Genomic DNA, 17,414 nt, shown 5'->3' with positions numbered 1-17,414 from the left:
AGCACATCCAGAGGACACCTGGTATAACAGAAACAAGGATGGCAGGGGACAAAGGGAAGAGACATTTTATCCTGTCAGCTTTCACTTGGTGAATGGTGGACAAGAATGGCAAACGTGTGCACGTGTGTTTATGGGTTGAGAAGCAACACAAATGCACAAGACAGTGCCCAAAGCACTCTTATATCTGTGCAAAGACACCTGCAGTGCCTTCCTTCGGAAGCACTGCAAGACTTTACACACTGTTTGAAGGGTTGCAGGAATTGTATAGAGATGTCTTTGACATACCCAGAGAGACACAGTTACCACAGAGAAGCATAAAAAGGGCTGGTAGCCAGGGTTTATAAAGTTGATAAGCATTCCAACTGAAAATACGGAGTGAATTTCTCTATTTACAAATCCTACATCCTTCCTGATGTGATTTTGTAAAATGAACAAATGCACGCCAATTTTTCTTTAAAGACTGCAACAGCAAATTTTAAATGTTTGCTAAATTGAGTAAATTTCCTAACATTTTTAGTTACCTATCTTGCAACAATTATCTCAAAATCAAAATACCCTTTGGCTTCTAACTACCATTAGGTTGTCAATAAATTATTCTTCTTTATCAAGCACACATCTTGCCATCATTAGCAATGCTTTTTCTAAGACTGCCAATGTTGTCATCTATGACAAACTTTGCAGATGATCTGGGAATTCTTGGTAGATTACAACACAATTCGAAATATACGTAATTCTCATAATGCAGTGATTGTTAAACTACACTACATAAAGTTGAATATAGTTCTTACTGCAGCGTAGCTTGTCACTTCTTGAGAACAAACAATAGGAACTCACCACAAAATACCAAGAGCCAAACACAAACCAGGCCATTATAGGTAACAGACACCATACACCTGGGGAGTAAATCCGTAGTGCTGCATTCAAAAGTGGGAAATTTTACTGCAAACTTTCCACTTGCAACATTTCTGTATCCAGTTTTCTTCTCATGCATTCTGCTAGGACTGGAAAAGAATTGTACTGTATTTGCTGTTATGTTTCATAACATTACAGCTATGTACTGCAGTGGTAAGAGTTGCAAAGACATGTGGAATGGCAGGTTTCCTCCTGGTCACCATTCCAACACTCCTAAGGCATATTTATGGAGTTTAATAGATTCATTAGTTACTATTGGAGCTAATTTGTTGTTTGGTTGTTTGTTGTTGCAACTAGTTTCTGGGTTGGTTTTTGGGGTTTTTTTTATTTAACATTTTTTCTTATTTAAGGTGAGATGCTTAGTTATTTTGTCCTGTATTTTCTACAGAGGCAATTTATTAAGAGGCATCTTCATCTACTTGGGGTTTTTTTGTTTGCATGATTGCTGTTACATCTTCCTTTATAACACACAGTGGGTTGTAAAATATTGGATCTGAGAAGTGAATAATCAATGCATTAAGAATCAGAGAATTAGCTTTTTGCTAATTCTTAATGTAATGAAACAGATCTATTTCTTCAACACAAATAATCAGCAATTTCCTAAATGTGAAGACAGGCCTTGAAATGATAAAGGGCACTAGGGGTGCAGTCCAATCCACCTCACTGAGGAACAGAATGCTTTGCTTCTGGAGCTCCAATTTTAAAAGCAAGTTTATCAACCACTAAAGGTAATCCAAGCCGTTGGCGTGATTACAGCAGTTAAGCAATTTGTACCTGCTACAACATGCAGTAATACCACTGACTAAAGACACGCTGGTGTCCCACGGAATCTGACACATTAAGTGTCAAATATTTGAAACAGTTTTGATGCCCCTCACCATTGTGTTACTTGTTCCCAAATAAATTAAAAACATCAAAGAGAAGCTACAAACAACAGGATATCACTTGCTGGGTATTGCCTCATGTGTGGCAGGGCAGGATGCACCAGACAGGAACGATAACCTCAGTGTCACTAACAGCCGTAACCTAAGCAAGTGCACAAACAGGTCCTCTCGCCTCCAGCACCTCCTGCTCCCTTCCTCAAAACCCCAGCAACCACTGACAAGCTAAACTCTGTTTCACCACAGGAAAGAAAGTGGGAAGGGGAGGCAACAGCATCTCAGCCAAGCCCATTCAGCATTCACCTCTGAGTGAGAAGATATTCAGAGGTCAGGTTTATTTTCCACTAACCATATATACCAAATGTCCAGATGCCAAGATTACAGTAGTCAGCTAAACTCATACAAAAAAACCCAAAAAAAACCCATATAAATTGGCTGTAATTGGTTTTAAAAAGAACTTGAAAGGAAGTGTTTGAAATGAGCAATTCCCTTAACGTTCACTGCTACCTTGATTTCTAGTCCCCACCTCATGTAAGTGACAGAATATCAGAAGATTCTAGGAAGTGTTCCACCTTAAGCATGATCACCTGCTCTCAGAGCACTATCTTTTCTAATCTCTATAATTTTAATACCCAATGCTACTATTAACAATGTTAATTAATTGCAGAAATTAAAAATAGGAATGAAAACATAGTAACAGCAATAAAGAGAAGATTATATAAAAAGGTGGCAGGAAAACACAGAATACAAGTACAAACAGATTAATATATGATAACTGAGTTTTTGATTCCATTGCTGCACTTATTTTCTCTCTGCTAATTCTTTCTTGTAACCTACAGCTGATGCTAACTTTGGCATTGGATGATACAAAGTACCAGAAAACCAAAGACAGAAAGAAAGAAAAAAGCACAGCTGCAAGAAAAATGTAACAGGGAAAGCAAATGGACAGTAACTACAAATAATAGGGTAAAACTTGTGATTTGACATTATTAAAACAATAGCAGGGCAAAAACATCAAAAGAAAAAAGTGAACATAGGAACCGCCCAGAAGATAGCACTGGAGGGGAAGGAGACAAAGAGAAAAAATACATAGTGAGCTGAGCCACTTCACTTCTGTGAGGGCAGAAAAGAGTATGGAAGAAACAAACAAAAAAAAAATCATAAGTAAAATCCCAGTAGATCTGACGTATTTGCTACAGATTTTATAAGTAAAAAGAGAATTAACGATAAATTATTACTTGATAAGCATTGAAATATAACAAAGATAAACACTTCATACTTAAACAGTGATCAGGTGATGAAGCAAAAGCTCCCCTTCTGCTCGAGGTCAGATAGGATCCTGGAGCCCAGGCCAAAAATCAGCCACATTCAGCAATAGCAGCATAATAGAAAATGGAAATTCTGTGTCAGAAAGCAGGGTGAGGACTTGATGTCCACAACCATAGCTCTTCATGACCCATCTTTTCATAACTGCAGACTTTGTTGTTAACAGAATGATTGCCAGTAGGAGAGAAAAAAGATGTGGAAACATGATTGAGAGAGGAGCAAATGTCCACCTATTTCCTGGTCCTGAAAAAGCAAAGTGTGAGGAGAAAGGGAAGCAGCATCTACCTGCACAGACAACACCCTGAGAAGATTTAGTCTCACTTAGTTCTTCTCCTGCACGAATTCCCTTTCCCTTATGGCAAGCAGGGTCTGGCAGATGGGTAGAGGACAGATATCCCTCACCGATCCACCTGGCTTCTAGGGCCATGGGCTGGATGAGTGGGGCTCCCCCATCCCAAAGCCCACCAGGGGCCCCAGGTCACCAAAGGAGTTTGAATCACACACACAGAAAGTCCAGGCAGAGCTACCATCACCAATTCTGTCTCATGGGCTGCTGTATGCCACTAATGCACTGCCTTGGCATCCCAATGACCCAGAAAGAAGAGCTCTTTTTCCACCTTTGAACTAACTCTTTGGTGCACCTTGAAATGAGAAGGCACCATCTAACCCAAAATACTTTTGTGCAAGCTGTACAAATCAGATTCTTGCGAATATACTTTGAAAAGTGTTCTTACCAGAGTCCTTGAAAAACCTAAATTCTCTTTTTTTCTTCCCTAGATTCAAAGCCACGAGCAACCATGGACTAAAAGGATGAACCTCTGTATCAGAGCTCACTGTCTTTTCCCCTCCCCACCCCACCCCACAGGCAGTTTGACTCAAAAATGGTTGTTTCATATGCTAAGGGAAAGGGCAGTGGAGTCTTTCTGAATATAAACCTTTTTCAGCTGAGAGCTTTGTGTGTTAAATTCAAAACTGACTGCACTCAACATTCAATCATTGTCACCAATACTAAGGCAAAAAGGCAAATATTTTTTACTTAACTGCTTACTTATCACATTCTACCAAAATGATCTAGCAAGACCTCTTTCTGACTTGGCTGGAAAAACCCACACATCCTGGCCAAGTTTTCATAATGACCTCGATTACATGAATTCAATATAGTAATAAAATAGAAAAGCTAAATGAGCTTTTGCCAGTTGCTCATAGGTCCATCCCTTAGAGCAGAGCAAAAGCCAGACTGCTGACCATGCCTGGCGAAGACCAAACTTCCTCTAAAAACGATGTGCTTGGTTTCCTGAAAGGAAGCAAAGCAAAAGCTGCTCAAACAATACACAAGGAAACTCTGATATCTGAGCCGCACAGTTACAAATCTGTCCTGTTAGAAAAATACAGTGTCACATCAGTGACCAACAGCAACAAGCACAGAAATTCAGCATTAACTCAATGACAAAGCATCAGATTAGCTGAGGAAATAGATAAATTGTTTCAATGGGATGAAATTACCTGAAAAACATTTTTTTTTCATTCCACAACTAAAATTCTGATTGTCTACTCTGTTCATGAAACAAGATATAATTCCTATGAAATTGTTGTGCCCAAATGATATTAACAGTAAAACACTAATTTTTATCTCTAACATGCAAATATTCTCTTTCCAGTATGTTTAAAAGCATTCAACATTACCTATGGAATTATTTTCATTCTCTATTAAAAATAGTTATTTCAACTTACACAACTATGCAGTTTGACCCACTGAAGTTTATTTGGTTCATCTGTCATTTAAAAATATTTTTAAGTAGCATTTAAATTTGAATTAGCTCCATGGTTGGAATCGTGCTTCTCGCAACATAATTCTTTGGGTTTTTTTTTTTAAACCTTTTGTTTTGTCTTATTTAAAAGACATATTTCTCTTTATTCACTGAAAAAAAAAATCCTTCTGCACACTAATCACAATTACTTTTTTTTAAGTGGAATGCAGATACAGCAATGAACTCTGTGCTGTATCAGTATTATTCACAATACTGAAAAAAGTCCATTTACACATTTTAGAAACATTTTGTTACAAGTTTTTACAATAAGTGAAAGACTTCAAGAAAAGAAACAGCATTTTAAGTGAAAGCATTAGAATTCAGCTACTTTTTTTGTCCATTTTTTTTGTCCATTACAGTTTAAGAGTCACAGTTGAGACAGCAAGCTTCTCTTATCCAATGTACAGTATAGCATAGACAGCAACTCCACCAAACACAACCAGCCTTCCCTTGCTGCTTACGCATGCCTTCAGCCATACAAAAGCATTCATGCATCACCTGTGACCTGCACCTGGCCAGGCTGGTGTTGGGTGAGCCAAAACGGCTCCATCCATCCCCCCGTGCTCTGCAGCTGGCAAACATCGCAGCTTCACTTCTGCATTTCTTGGCCCCAAACAAAAACACTTGGGAAACAACTGCAACGGGGGCAGAACAGCACTGTTTTTAATACTACCATATTCACTCTTCTGAAGAGTCCTGGCAATCTGCCATTTCATCTGCCATTTGGAATTAATTCCAGCACCCTTTTATGTTCCTTCAATATAACTGGCTGCATTTTACTGTGCCATAACATTTTCTGAGGCTGCTAGAACAATTCACAATGGAATATTTCTCTACTACCTTTTATTTAATTATCATTACAATAATTTAGCCAAAATTCCCTGTTTCTGTACAGTGCAGTACACAGGGAAGCCAAACTACTCAAAAAATCACCAATATTTTATTTTTAAATACATCCTTTTTATTGGCTTTCCTAATTTTCTGTCTTTAACTTTCTGCTTTTGTCAGTAGCTACATACTAAGACCAGGTAAATTTTTTTTTTATTTTATGAAAATCCAAATCTCACATAATCACATGGCTCTAGAAGTTGAGTTTCATAGTGTGTCGTAAAATTTAACAGCTGAGGGTTTTGCCTGAATTGCACAGTATCTTTACAAAATATTTAATTCACTGTTAGTTCTCCAATAGTCAGATTACTCATGCTAATGAGAAGGCCCACTGCTACTTAAAAAACAGCTTAAATGTTGATGTTAACACACTGATGCTGAAACAGGCTTTTTTTCTGCAGCACTTTAAAATACTCCTAGTCAGCCTCTAAGCACAACCTTACTGCCATTACTTACAGGTTTGTCATGGCAGTCGAGAAAGAAGCGGGGAAGCAAAGGACTGTTCAAGCAAGCAGACAAACAAACAAGAAAAATAGGAAAAAGGGGCACTAGAGAAAATTATGCAAACAGAAAAGAGAAAAATGGCTTGGCATCAGAATTGTTATAGGAATGGGTCAGTATTTTTTTTATCCTTTTACTTTATAAGGCAATAATTGTTTATTAAAATGAAAGAATAATTTATTAAAAATGGGAACAAACCTTCAACATTCTTCAAACTTTGATTCCACCATATCACTGATACACACCCTTTACTTTCTTCCAAAATTACCCTAAAATCTAAAGAGTTTTTTTTAAAAATCAATACTTTGAAGTGCCATTCCATTATAGCAATCATGAAATGCACTTCCATCTCTAAGTTTTGAAAGTAAAGTGTATTATTCTATCAAAACCTTTCCTGTGCTATCAAACATGTCATCTCTCCTTTTCCATAAGGACCTGCTTCAAAAAATTTCAACAAAATATTAGTAATGAGACCTGAACTTTTTGCCCTATTCCAGCTATCACAGCAGAATCCCTGGTGTGGATGCTGACTTGATAACGAACAAAAGCTTTTGCCAGGTTATTTTCTCTTGTTCAAGGAGGGAGCATAGCACAGCAAATGGGATCTCGCTGTTCCTCTGAAAATGCTAGAGTAGCAAATATTCTGTAATAACACAAACAGTCAAAACCAAATAGCGATTTACTTAAAATTGAGTCTGTCGACTAAATTGTAAAAAAAGATTCCTCAAGAATAACACTATGCTACAGATGGGAATCAGAAAATCAAGTGGACAGAGAAGCATATCAAGTAACAGCCAAAGGAGTGGAACAAGAAGAGGAATGGATAAAAACCAGATACCTTTTACTAGAATTCCTTAAAAAAGTGTTGTGAGGGGTTTTTTTCCCCTTCCATATTTCCGGAGTTAAACACTGTCTTTTTTGTTGTAAATACAAAACTCACACTAGTTGCAAATTTCCAGGATTTGATCCAGCACAGAACAGCTTACAGAAGGGCTGTAAAGAAGACTCTCACGAAGCATGGAGATCTTTACATCAGCTACATCAGCCACCTTAATGTGTGCTGTCAGTTACTTCATAGTGTGATTAGCGTACAATCCCACTGAATGATCTGTTACTGTATAAAAATATTTGCCGATACTGATTTTACATCATAAATGTGATAGTGACTCATCACTAAAAAGCCATCACACTGTAAAAATATATATATTGAAGTAGGGAAATACTTCACAAAGTCACAGTTACAAAGTAAGCTGTGAAATAATAAATGAAATGGTGTAATTTGATAAAATCACCCATAAGAAAACTACACGTACACCATCCAAAGTTAGCTCTGCATCCCACCTCACCATCCAAATATTTTTCCGCATCACCTCTGTGAAAAACTGAGGTTGATCCCTCAGATAAGTTTTTCCAGGCAGGTTAATCCCAAATCTTCTCATCAAAACTTAGCTTCTTTCATTCTGAAATTCTGGCAAAAAAAAAGTATTGTTCACTGATTTCCTATATTCCTGAATTCTACAGGCCTAAAAGTTGTTCCATTCTGATTTGACACTGCTATTATAGGCAATTCTGGTCAGTATAATAATCTTTCATTGCTTTTCTGGCAAAATGTGAATTTTATTTCAACTTGCAACTTACGGAATACAGTCAAAATACTCACCTGTCCTGTTGAAGAAAGAAGATTGGGAAAGGTAAATGCCTTCTAACTGGCTAAGAGCAGAAGTTTTTGAAGATGTACTTCAAAGTTACCCATACCTAAAGACAGGCTTGCCCCTGATCTGCCAAAGAACAGGTGAATAGCTTATGTTGTCTCTCAGTAGCAAAAACTTGCCCTGAAGGTCAAATCTGACTCATAGGACATTTTTTATAGGTTTGCCTAACAGTTTGCTGTACTTGACTTGTCTCAAAAGCAAACTTCTTAACATTTTATGCAAACATTATACAACCTTAAGTCTGAGTTACAAATCAATAAAACTCAAACATGAGGAACTTTTGCAACAGGAAATAGTCTCTTAGCTGAAATTCTACTGTAATTAACATTAGCATTGCTATATTTTCTCAAAGCAAGTGTCATAATATTTATAGTTCAAAGAGAAAACATGATAATTGAGATGCTGCATAGAATTCGAGGGAAGAAAGTTCAGAAGTAAAATTTAAGCCTCTAAAATTCATGGGTCCAGAAAAACTCAGAATTTGAAAAAATTCTTGTGTTAGAATGTATGAGTTTGCATTTTATAATCACAAACTTCAAGAGCAACCTCCACACAAAAATGTTTCTCACACCAGAACACTACAGTTCATTCAAAAGGCGTTAAGGCTCAGGTAGCAAATAATTAATCATTCTCTTAAATCAAGCCTCAATATATCTGGAGGCCTACTTTGTCAGTAAAATGATTTAAAAAAATTGGTATTAGAAATAGCCTGAGTGACCACAGCTGTTTGACATCTTAATGTTTTTCAAAAGGCTCTTCTGGCTTTGGATCATGAAGAATTTTTTAAGAGAAAACAGAAAACCACACCACAAGATACCAATAGGTCATAGGCTCCTGTTTTACTTTGTCTTTTATAAAATTACATTGAGGGGAAAGGTACTTGTGGGTTCTTTTGCACTAGAGATATCATATTATCAGAATGCATAAGAAGTAAGCAATATTCAGACCTCTATTTTCTCTGTGTAGCTATATAAAGAAGAATAATATTTAACTATGACTACTTAGCTAAGGCTTATCCTGTGACCATGAGTCCCTCCTCCTCTTTCACTCTTTTATCAGTAAGTAAAAAATTCAAAAATATTTAAACACTATTTTGACTCTTAAATTTTGAAGTATTAATTTAATTATTTTGATGTAAACACAATATACAGTACTACCTTTGAGCTGTATAAACCTACTCCATGTTTTTCACACCCATGAGAGCAAACACAAAATTAAATCTAAAACAAGAAAAAGAGAACTTTTGCCATGTTTTAAGTTCATGACATTTTTGTCAGCAGACAGGTTCTAAAAGTATGTCTTAGATAATAACACTTTCTTAAACTTTGTAATTTAGTGTTTTCATTGCTAAATATGGCTAACTAAATACTGTTAGGATTGAAAACAGAAGACTAAAACCACACTGACTCATTGGTTTGGTAGTATAATATTTCCAATAGAATGCAGTCAAGAGTTTTATTATTCTTCTTTAGGGAACTACTAGAAGCATATTCTACTTTTTCCCCTATATGAGGAACTTGTCAGAAAAAGAATATAACTTCTTTCCTATACACACATGATTAATTCAGAGACAGTACCAATACAGCACAGAAAAATATTCTGAAATTAAGATACAATTTACTTCAGGCCCAAACACTGCAAGCACAGTAATCTTCACATTACTTAACAAATTTCACCTTTGTCTGGTAGTGATGATTACTACTATCCAAACTTCCTCAGCCTCAGACCATAAATTCAGATAACATTTTGAGAGTCAGAAGTAAAATAAAACAGAAACTAAAAGGCTCCAAGTAATTCTGGCTATTAGTGATACGCAGAATACATATATCTATCTTATGGCCATCTGGAACAGTTTAAAGTTCCCACTGAAGTTTGACTACTGTTCTGTAAATGGATCAACAACAGCAAGAAGTTTGTTTCTTGACATGGAGCAACAACAAAGTATACAAATTCCTCATCTGTCTCAGTCCATCATTAGCTGCATTTCCTTACAGCATTCAACACAGAGTTGAAGGGAAGAGGATATAAGGAAAATATGTGCACCTCACAGGAGCTCCGTTAACAAGGGACTACTAACTTCAGCAGCACTCAGGTAATTTCACAGTGACTTCTGTAAACACAGAATCACACAGGATCAATTAGGTTGGAAAAGCCTTCTGAGGTCATTGAGTCCAACTTGTGAGAGAGCACCACTATGTCAATTAGATCATGGCGCTTAGTGCCACATCCTGTCTTTCCTTAAATATCTCCAGGAATGATTACTCCACTACCTCCCTGGGCAGCCCATTCCAACATCTGATCATCCTTTCGGTGAAGAAATTCTTCTTGATGACCAACCTAAACCTCCTCTGGCACAGCTTGAGACTGTTCTCTTGTCCTGGGAGAAGAGACCAACCACCTGGCCACAACCTCCTTTCAGGCAGCAGCGGAGAGTGGAAAAGTCTCCCCTGAGCCTCCTTTCTTCCAGGCTAACACCAAAGACCCAGTCAGACTCTGAAGACTGTAAGTACAATGCTACAGCTATCTGTGAAAATCCCTCTCTCTACCCAGGAGAAGGTAAAATGAAAATCAAAGGGAAAGGCTTTGATTGTGCAACTCATCAGGCCCTTCAATAGGCCTGAGAAGTTTTTCGAAGAGTTTTAGAGCAGGCGTAGTAAGAGAACTGCCAGGTCAGGGGAGAAACAGAAGCAACACAGGCTAGTTCTCTGCTGGGGAGAGGATTAGAAAAATCTCTAGGAGAGGAGTTCTCAGGAAGGACCTGTACTCCTCTACTACATCTACTAGCCAGATTTGTCAAAGTTTAATCTTTTTTTAGAAAAGGTTCTAAATATCAAATACTGTGCTGCTGTATAAATAATGAACTGATTAAGTTTTGTTCATCCATAGGTTAACAGATTTTTACACCTGGGTCTATTTGGAACACTATACATAAATCACTTCTTTAACTAGTAGAATACACCTTTCAAACTCAGTAATATATTTTGAAAAATTTCCATTAATCTACTCTGCACAACTTCTGTAGTCACACACAGTAATGCTGCAAGAAGACTGTATTTGTCATACTTTCTAGCTTTGAAAAGAACCGTTTAAGTTAACTCAAGCACTTTGCACTATTTTATAGACGGAAAAAACAGGATCATTTGAAATCACAGTAATTGTAAGATGACTGTGCATCATAGAACAGCCAAGAAAAGATATCTGGGTTAATATCAAACAAAACAAAGACTTCTAACAGCAGATTATCTACTTCTTGTTGAAAAAAAACAAACAAACCCAAACATAAGCAGCATAACATAAACTACAGAAATCACTCACTTAGCCAGACAAAGAAAGGAATATCCAAACCTTAAAATTAAATAAATAATCATGTAAAGTGAAAATGTCAACAAAAATTATAGAAAACAAAAAAATATCTAGGTTTTTATTCCAGAAGAATGTAGTAAATAAAATAGTGGCCACAAGACCATGTATAATTGTTTGATCCCCACAGAGCTGAAAAAGCATCCCTTTCTCTGAAGAACCATTCTTATCAGGAGGGTGTTCCATGGAGGAGAAAAGACAATTGAAGCTAGAAAATGATGGATAGCAATGACCTTTCTATCTGTAAAACATGGGCATATTTTAGGTATTTAATCTTCAGAATTGGATTATTATTAATCAATTATTCATGACAATTTGAATCTATGGTAGATGTTTTTTGTTTTCTTAAATATCACATAGCTAAGGTTCTGCTTGAGAACTGGAAAAGAGATTAAATCCTCACAAGCAAATAGTGTTCAAGACTGGCATTTTATTCTCTCCTAAACATTCCCTTCCCTGCATAGCAACACACATTGAAGATAACCTAGTGCCCTCTGCAAAACTCCTGCCTAAATATTCTAAAATCCATCTTTATAGCCTTTTTTGCTGTAAGAGGGAAAAAAAAAAATCCCATACCTCTTCCAGAGAACAAAGCAGAGCATTGTGGTAACACCGAGCAACAAAAACTGCTATGGCTTCATTCCTACAGCCACAGATTACCCTGCTGCATGTTTAACATGCACTCCTCCTCATGTGCCAACAGTGAGCGATAACAGAAGCAGAACCACTCCATTATGGGCCACCAGACCATACAATGAAAATATGCAGAAGGTGCTTGAAGATATTTAAAATGCACTGCCAAGAAAGATAGCATATGGAGTTATTCTAAAGCTCTTTTGAAAAGCAGAACCTCTACTGTCAGAAATAAAAAATATGTATGTGTCTCTGAAGGGAAAGGAACAGGTCTCAACATTAACTTGAAGAATATAATTCTTCAATTATTTCAGTACAGAAATAATTGTACTGAAAAATATATGTCTTCCAACTGGGGGAAACCACTATGGAAAGACTCTCCTTTACTCGGGTTCTAAAACTGAAGGATATGGATAGTAGTTGCCACCTTGTGATGACTAAAGCAAATTTAACACACATAAAGCCATCAAGGATTTGACACTTTTTTCTGCTCTCAAATACCCTGCTAAAAAATGAACACCTTATTCCTAGTCAAACTGAACTTCCCAATGTTATATTTAGTTCTCCCTTTGTCTTGCTGTAGTTGGAGAACTGTCTTACCATATTTCTGTTTGTTGTGGCATGCTTCTTAGGGACTAGGCAAAGCCCCTCTTTATTCCCTTTGTTAACACCAAACAGATTGAATTCCAGGGGGTTTTCCACAATATGGCAAGTTTTCAACTACTCCAATCATTCCTGAGATATTTGTAGTTCTCTCCTGACCCTTCTCCAACTGAACAGTCTTCCAGTAACAGTTATGCAAGTGTATTAACAATTACTACAGAAAGGTAATTCAACTGCTTCCTTTTCATACAGCCCTTCATTGTTTATATGTCAGTATACAGTAATCTTTTGGTTCTCAAACTCTCTTCAAAAACAATAAATACCTTGGTTGGCGCTTCCCGTAAGGTTAACCATTTACCCAGGATAAGATGAACATTTCCATTAGTGGGGATGCTCCAAAGGAGGTGGAGGTGGGGAAAGGGCTAATCTGGAGGAAATCTCTAGAGGTTAAAAAAGGGAGCATGAAAAAAAGACTGAAAGGGCAAACAAAGGTGAACGTAAAATATCTTACTGTGGAAAACAGGGGCAGTGTTTTAGTTTATTGATGTTGCCTGGTAAACTGAGTTCACAAGTGCAAATGAGAAATCATACATAATGAAGTCATTACAGGGGCTCTAACACTGGACTTCGTTGTTAGTGTGCCAGTACAACTGACTGATTAATCTAATTCCATATAACAGCAGGATAAAACAGCTGCAAACAAGGAAAACCTTGGAAATTAAATGTTGGAAACATTTATAAAGTAAAAGCTAATGCTAAGACAAATGGAGTATGTATCAACTGTGGGGATGGAAAACAATCTGTATGGGAAAAAAAGAAACTGAATCATTAGGATAGTGCTGAACAGTTGTGAAGTATGCGCTGTCGAAAACAATTTTTAGAAAGAGTTTTAAAATATACTGCAATAATTAAAACATTATTTATTTCTAACCTCAAACTTCTTCCAATATGCAGCAGTCTGCAAACTTTAGTTTGGTGGGGAAATAGATCTGGTTGATTCAAGACCATTCTGAGCTACAATACTTTTTTTTTTACATGAAATATCTAAGTAATGTTTGTTATAAGAAATCTTATGTTTTCTGCACTTGTTCTAGTTTTCAAACTTGGCTACTAGGTATATTAAGTAGTAAGACTTCTGCAAACTACAAAATGTACAACTGAGTCAAGCACTGTTCCTCAAATTTTAAAAGGAGAACAAACTTCCCCACTCATAAGCTCCCCCTTACCCCCCCCCAAAAAAAGAAAACCAAAAAAAAGCTGTTGATTTCATAATTTTTATTTTTTCCATCTAGAAGACTTTAAGCTAAAAGTTACCTGAAGCAAGGAGAGGTTTGCATCATAACATCTAATCAAATATGACTCATAATAAAGCCTCTACTACACACTTATTAAGACAAAGTGTTTTAGAAACTTACAGCTTTCAGCTAAACTTGCTTTTCACAAAGTCAAGAGGTAAAGCTACTCTTGACTCAAGGATGAGGACAGTCATGCACACTAGAACAGTACCTTTCACCTCTACATTTTATCCTATCTTTCCCCCTTTCTTTTTTTTTTTTTTTTTTTTAATTCAGCCACAACTAACCCTCCCATCACAGAGATATAACTACATATAATCATCAAGTCACTTTACCAGGGGTTTCCACAGTCTGCTGCAATTTCTACTTTATGTTGAAAAAAAAATGTATGATTTCCTCACACTCCCCAGTGCAGCCACTGCAGTATGTCTTGGTGGCAGATTAGAGGATGCACAGAATCACCCTACAGTTCTTGGTCCTTTTCTCCATAGTTTAGGCATGCTGCTAACTGCTATGAAATAAATCTGCTTTCTTATGGGTTTGGAAACCAGGAAACTTCTAGGAAGAGGGAATGAGAAGGAGGCTATTCCAAAAGCAGAAGATGTTATACACACCTTTCCATATCCTCAACACAAGCACAAAGCAATTACTTGTCCAGGGACAGTTGGATTTAAAACAATAATCTTTTGGGACTAAGTAAACTCTCAAGCTGTGCAGGACAATTCTCCCTGTTTGTAGCCCTTTAAGAATTATTTTAAATCATTAGATGATTATCTGGCATGTTAAATTCAAGTTTTTGTAAAGAATCTAGGTTACACATTAGAGGTGTAAGTATTTACTGGGATTGATTATTCAGAAAAAAAAATAAATTATTAACTAAGATTAGAAAATAATTTCAAATGCTAACACAAAGTTCTGGAGAAGATGAATGTATAGATAAGACTAAAAAACAACTAAGCAAAATAACGGAACAAATAAAAAAACAACCTAAAAAATACCAGGTAACTGCAGCAAAAAATCACCAGTTTTGAAAACAGCAGGCTCAGAAATATGATTTTACCCCACTGTCAACGGTATAGTGTCCATTGTAAAGAGAGAATAAGCCTGAAATGTGTGTGATCAGATGATCTCAAGAGAGCTGGAGCACCACTCTGCATTTAGTCCATTTTGTTTTTGAATACACCCAATAATTACAGAACAGTCCCTCATACTGCCCCTCCCTTGAGCAACTAACATTCAAGCATTCACAGAATTTTAGAGCATTACAGAGCATTACCTCTGGCAGCTGACAGAAATATTTTTGCCTTAAGAGGGTGCAATGGATAGCTTATGATCTTCAGTCCAAGACAGGAAAATAGGAATAATCTTGCATACCTTTTTATGTTTTAAAGCATGCAGAATGTACACTAGGAATGTGGACCTGTCAAAACTAATTTAAGAACTCCACAGTTCCACAGCATAGGTCTAAAACCTTACCTTACAGCATTCTTCTAGTTTTTAAAATAACTACTTTAGGACTCAAAACTCTTAAAAATACTTACACCTGACCAATACTTGGTGCATCTGGAAGCAACAGCTCTCAGGATATCTCCGCTGCTTATATGTATGTATAACCTGGGAAATTAAGGGTGATTGACACCTAGCACAGCTGCATACGTGCAGTACTAACTGTTGTACTATTAATGATAAGAGAAGAATGTAACACTAAGGCTTTAAAAGCTTAGATGCTACAGAGGTCTATAGCATACTGCACCACTCAAATCATGCCTTCCTTTATACTTGTTGCTTATGCATGCTGACAGGAGTCAATCTGGGAAATAAATTCAGTAGATTCAGTGCATTACAGTTGCAACACAATTGCATTTGACACACATTTAACAGAGTCAACAGGCAGTATCCTGTTACACGGTGAAAGCAAGCCTCTACGGCAGCAATTTGTTCTGGAAATACTTACTTCTGATGAGGTCACCATCAGTGCAATTTCCCCAGATGGACTGCTCTTGTATCTCTGCTTGTATACTTTGATTACTGGAAGGCTGGTTTATGTCTTTATCTCCTGCCACAGTAGTCTCTTGGTCAGTTTTTCCTAAGTCAAAAGAAATTCCAAGATATTAGTTTCTACTGTATTTTTTCTCTATGTGAGCAAAAATAATTTTTAAAAGTTAAAAAGTACAATGGCATAAAAAAATAACTTATCTTAGCATCTCCTTTTGTTTCCTTAGAATTAACTTCCAATAAATCTAGATCAATATAATTCCTTATTAAGAAAGACTTTTAGTCATATTGTATCCAATTGTGCAAAATAGTACTCAGCAGCTTCTGTAACAAATTATATTTGGGGGGGGGAATGGCTGGCTGCTTTCTAATTAGTTACCTTCCACAAAATTTTAATATAAAAATTTGAATAACTTTGTCACACAAAAACCCATTTTTTTTACCCACATACATGTGGGCTCTAGCGTATAAAACCTATAATAATTTCACAAAATTTTGTTCTCTATTTTTTATAATTAAACACATAATCAAAGACAAATACAGTGGAAACTTCAAAAGTGACTAGTACAAAAATTCAGAAAAATTATTATTAAAAGTATCTATTTTTTGTTGAAAAAAAATAGTTTTAAAATGCCACTGCTGATTTAAAGTCAACATTTAGCCAATAATGAAAAGAGAAAGTATTTCTTCTCTCTAATAAGATGCAGGGAAAATTCCATAGTAAGGTTATTTGAGGGATTCTTCAGCTTATTTCACAATGTAACAGATGTTTTGATGATGCTGCCAGTTATTACAAGCAGACCAGAATTTCCTCAAACCAAGGCAAGTAACAGTTCTCATCTTCACTGTCATTAATGTTTTAATAATCAAATCCACATACACAAATCTTTCTGTTCTTGATTGCTACAGAGATTTTTCCTACTGGCATTCAAGGAAATATTTTTGAATCTGGATTTACTTTGTTCATTATTCACAGCAACAGATTATCAGTTTATATTAATTACTCAAGGGATCTGTAAAACACTAAATATTTTCAGTCTCATGTATTTTCTTTTGAGTATACCTACAACATTTAATATTTACAGGAAGTCTAGATGAGCAACTGCTGAAGTTTGTTAGCTCTATTTATTTGTTTCAAATAAGAACACATTTATAAATCCCATATTACAGTTTCACATAGTGTATCCTCTAGAAAAGCAATTATTCCAATCCAGACACAGAAAAATCACTTTTTGCTACTGTGACATAGTTAAGGTTAGTTTCTTCATGTAACCCACAGCACTTTGATTTTAAATCCTAACTTTCTGCCTTTGTTATCCACCCTATTAAACTGAGGCACTGAACATCACTCAAAATAATATATGCCATCTTGTGTGTATAGTAGCATATGCCTTCAAGCACTGCTGCTCCCCTTCTATCAATTTCCACTTCTGAAATGTCTGACCTAGCTACCTCCGTGGCACTTTGCTCTCAGTCCTCCCTCCCACCAACAACTTGTCA

The 17,414-nt window shown here is 36.4% G+C and overlaps 1 protein-coding gene across 3 annotated transcripts in view; it reads right to left on the bottom strand.

Moving 5' to 3' along the window:
* MDFIC (MyoD family inhibitor domain containing) overlaps positions 1-17,414 on the bottom strand; it is a 52,096-nt gene that overhangs the window by 22,585 nt on the left and 12,097 nt on the right. For all 3 annotated transcript variants that reach the window (XM_014249056.2, XM_014249057.2, XM_014249058.2), the window contains exon 3: positions 15,874-16,005. In XM_014249056.2, coding sequence (XP_014104531.1) covers positions 15,874-16,005 — 132 coding nt within the window. The remainder of the gene's footprint in view (positions 1-15,873; positions 16,006-17,414) is intronic.

Source organism: Pseudopodoces humilis, chromosome 5 (assembly GCF_049639895.1).
Source record: "Pseudopodoces humilis isolate 2021_Gansu_Grassland_sample_001 chromosome 5, ASM4963989v1, whole genome shotgun sequence".
Taxonomy (NCBI): Eukaryota; Metazoa; Chordata; class Aves; order Passeriformes; family Paridae; genus Pseudopodoces; species Pseudopodoces humilis.
The sequence above is the reverse complement of the archived record's forward strand: the minus strand, read 5'-3'. Positions and strand labels throughout refer to the sequence as shown.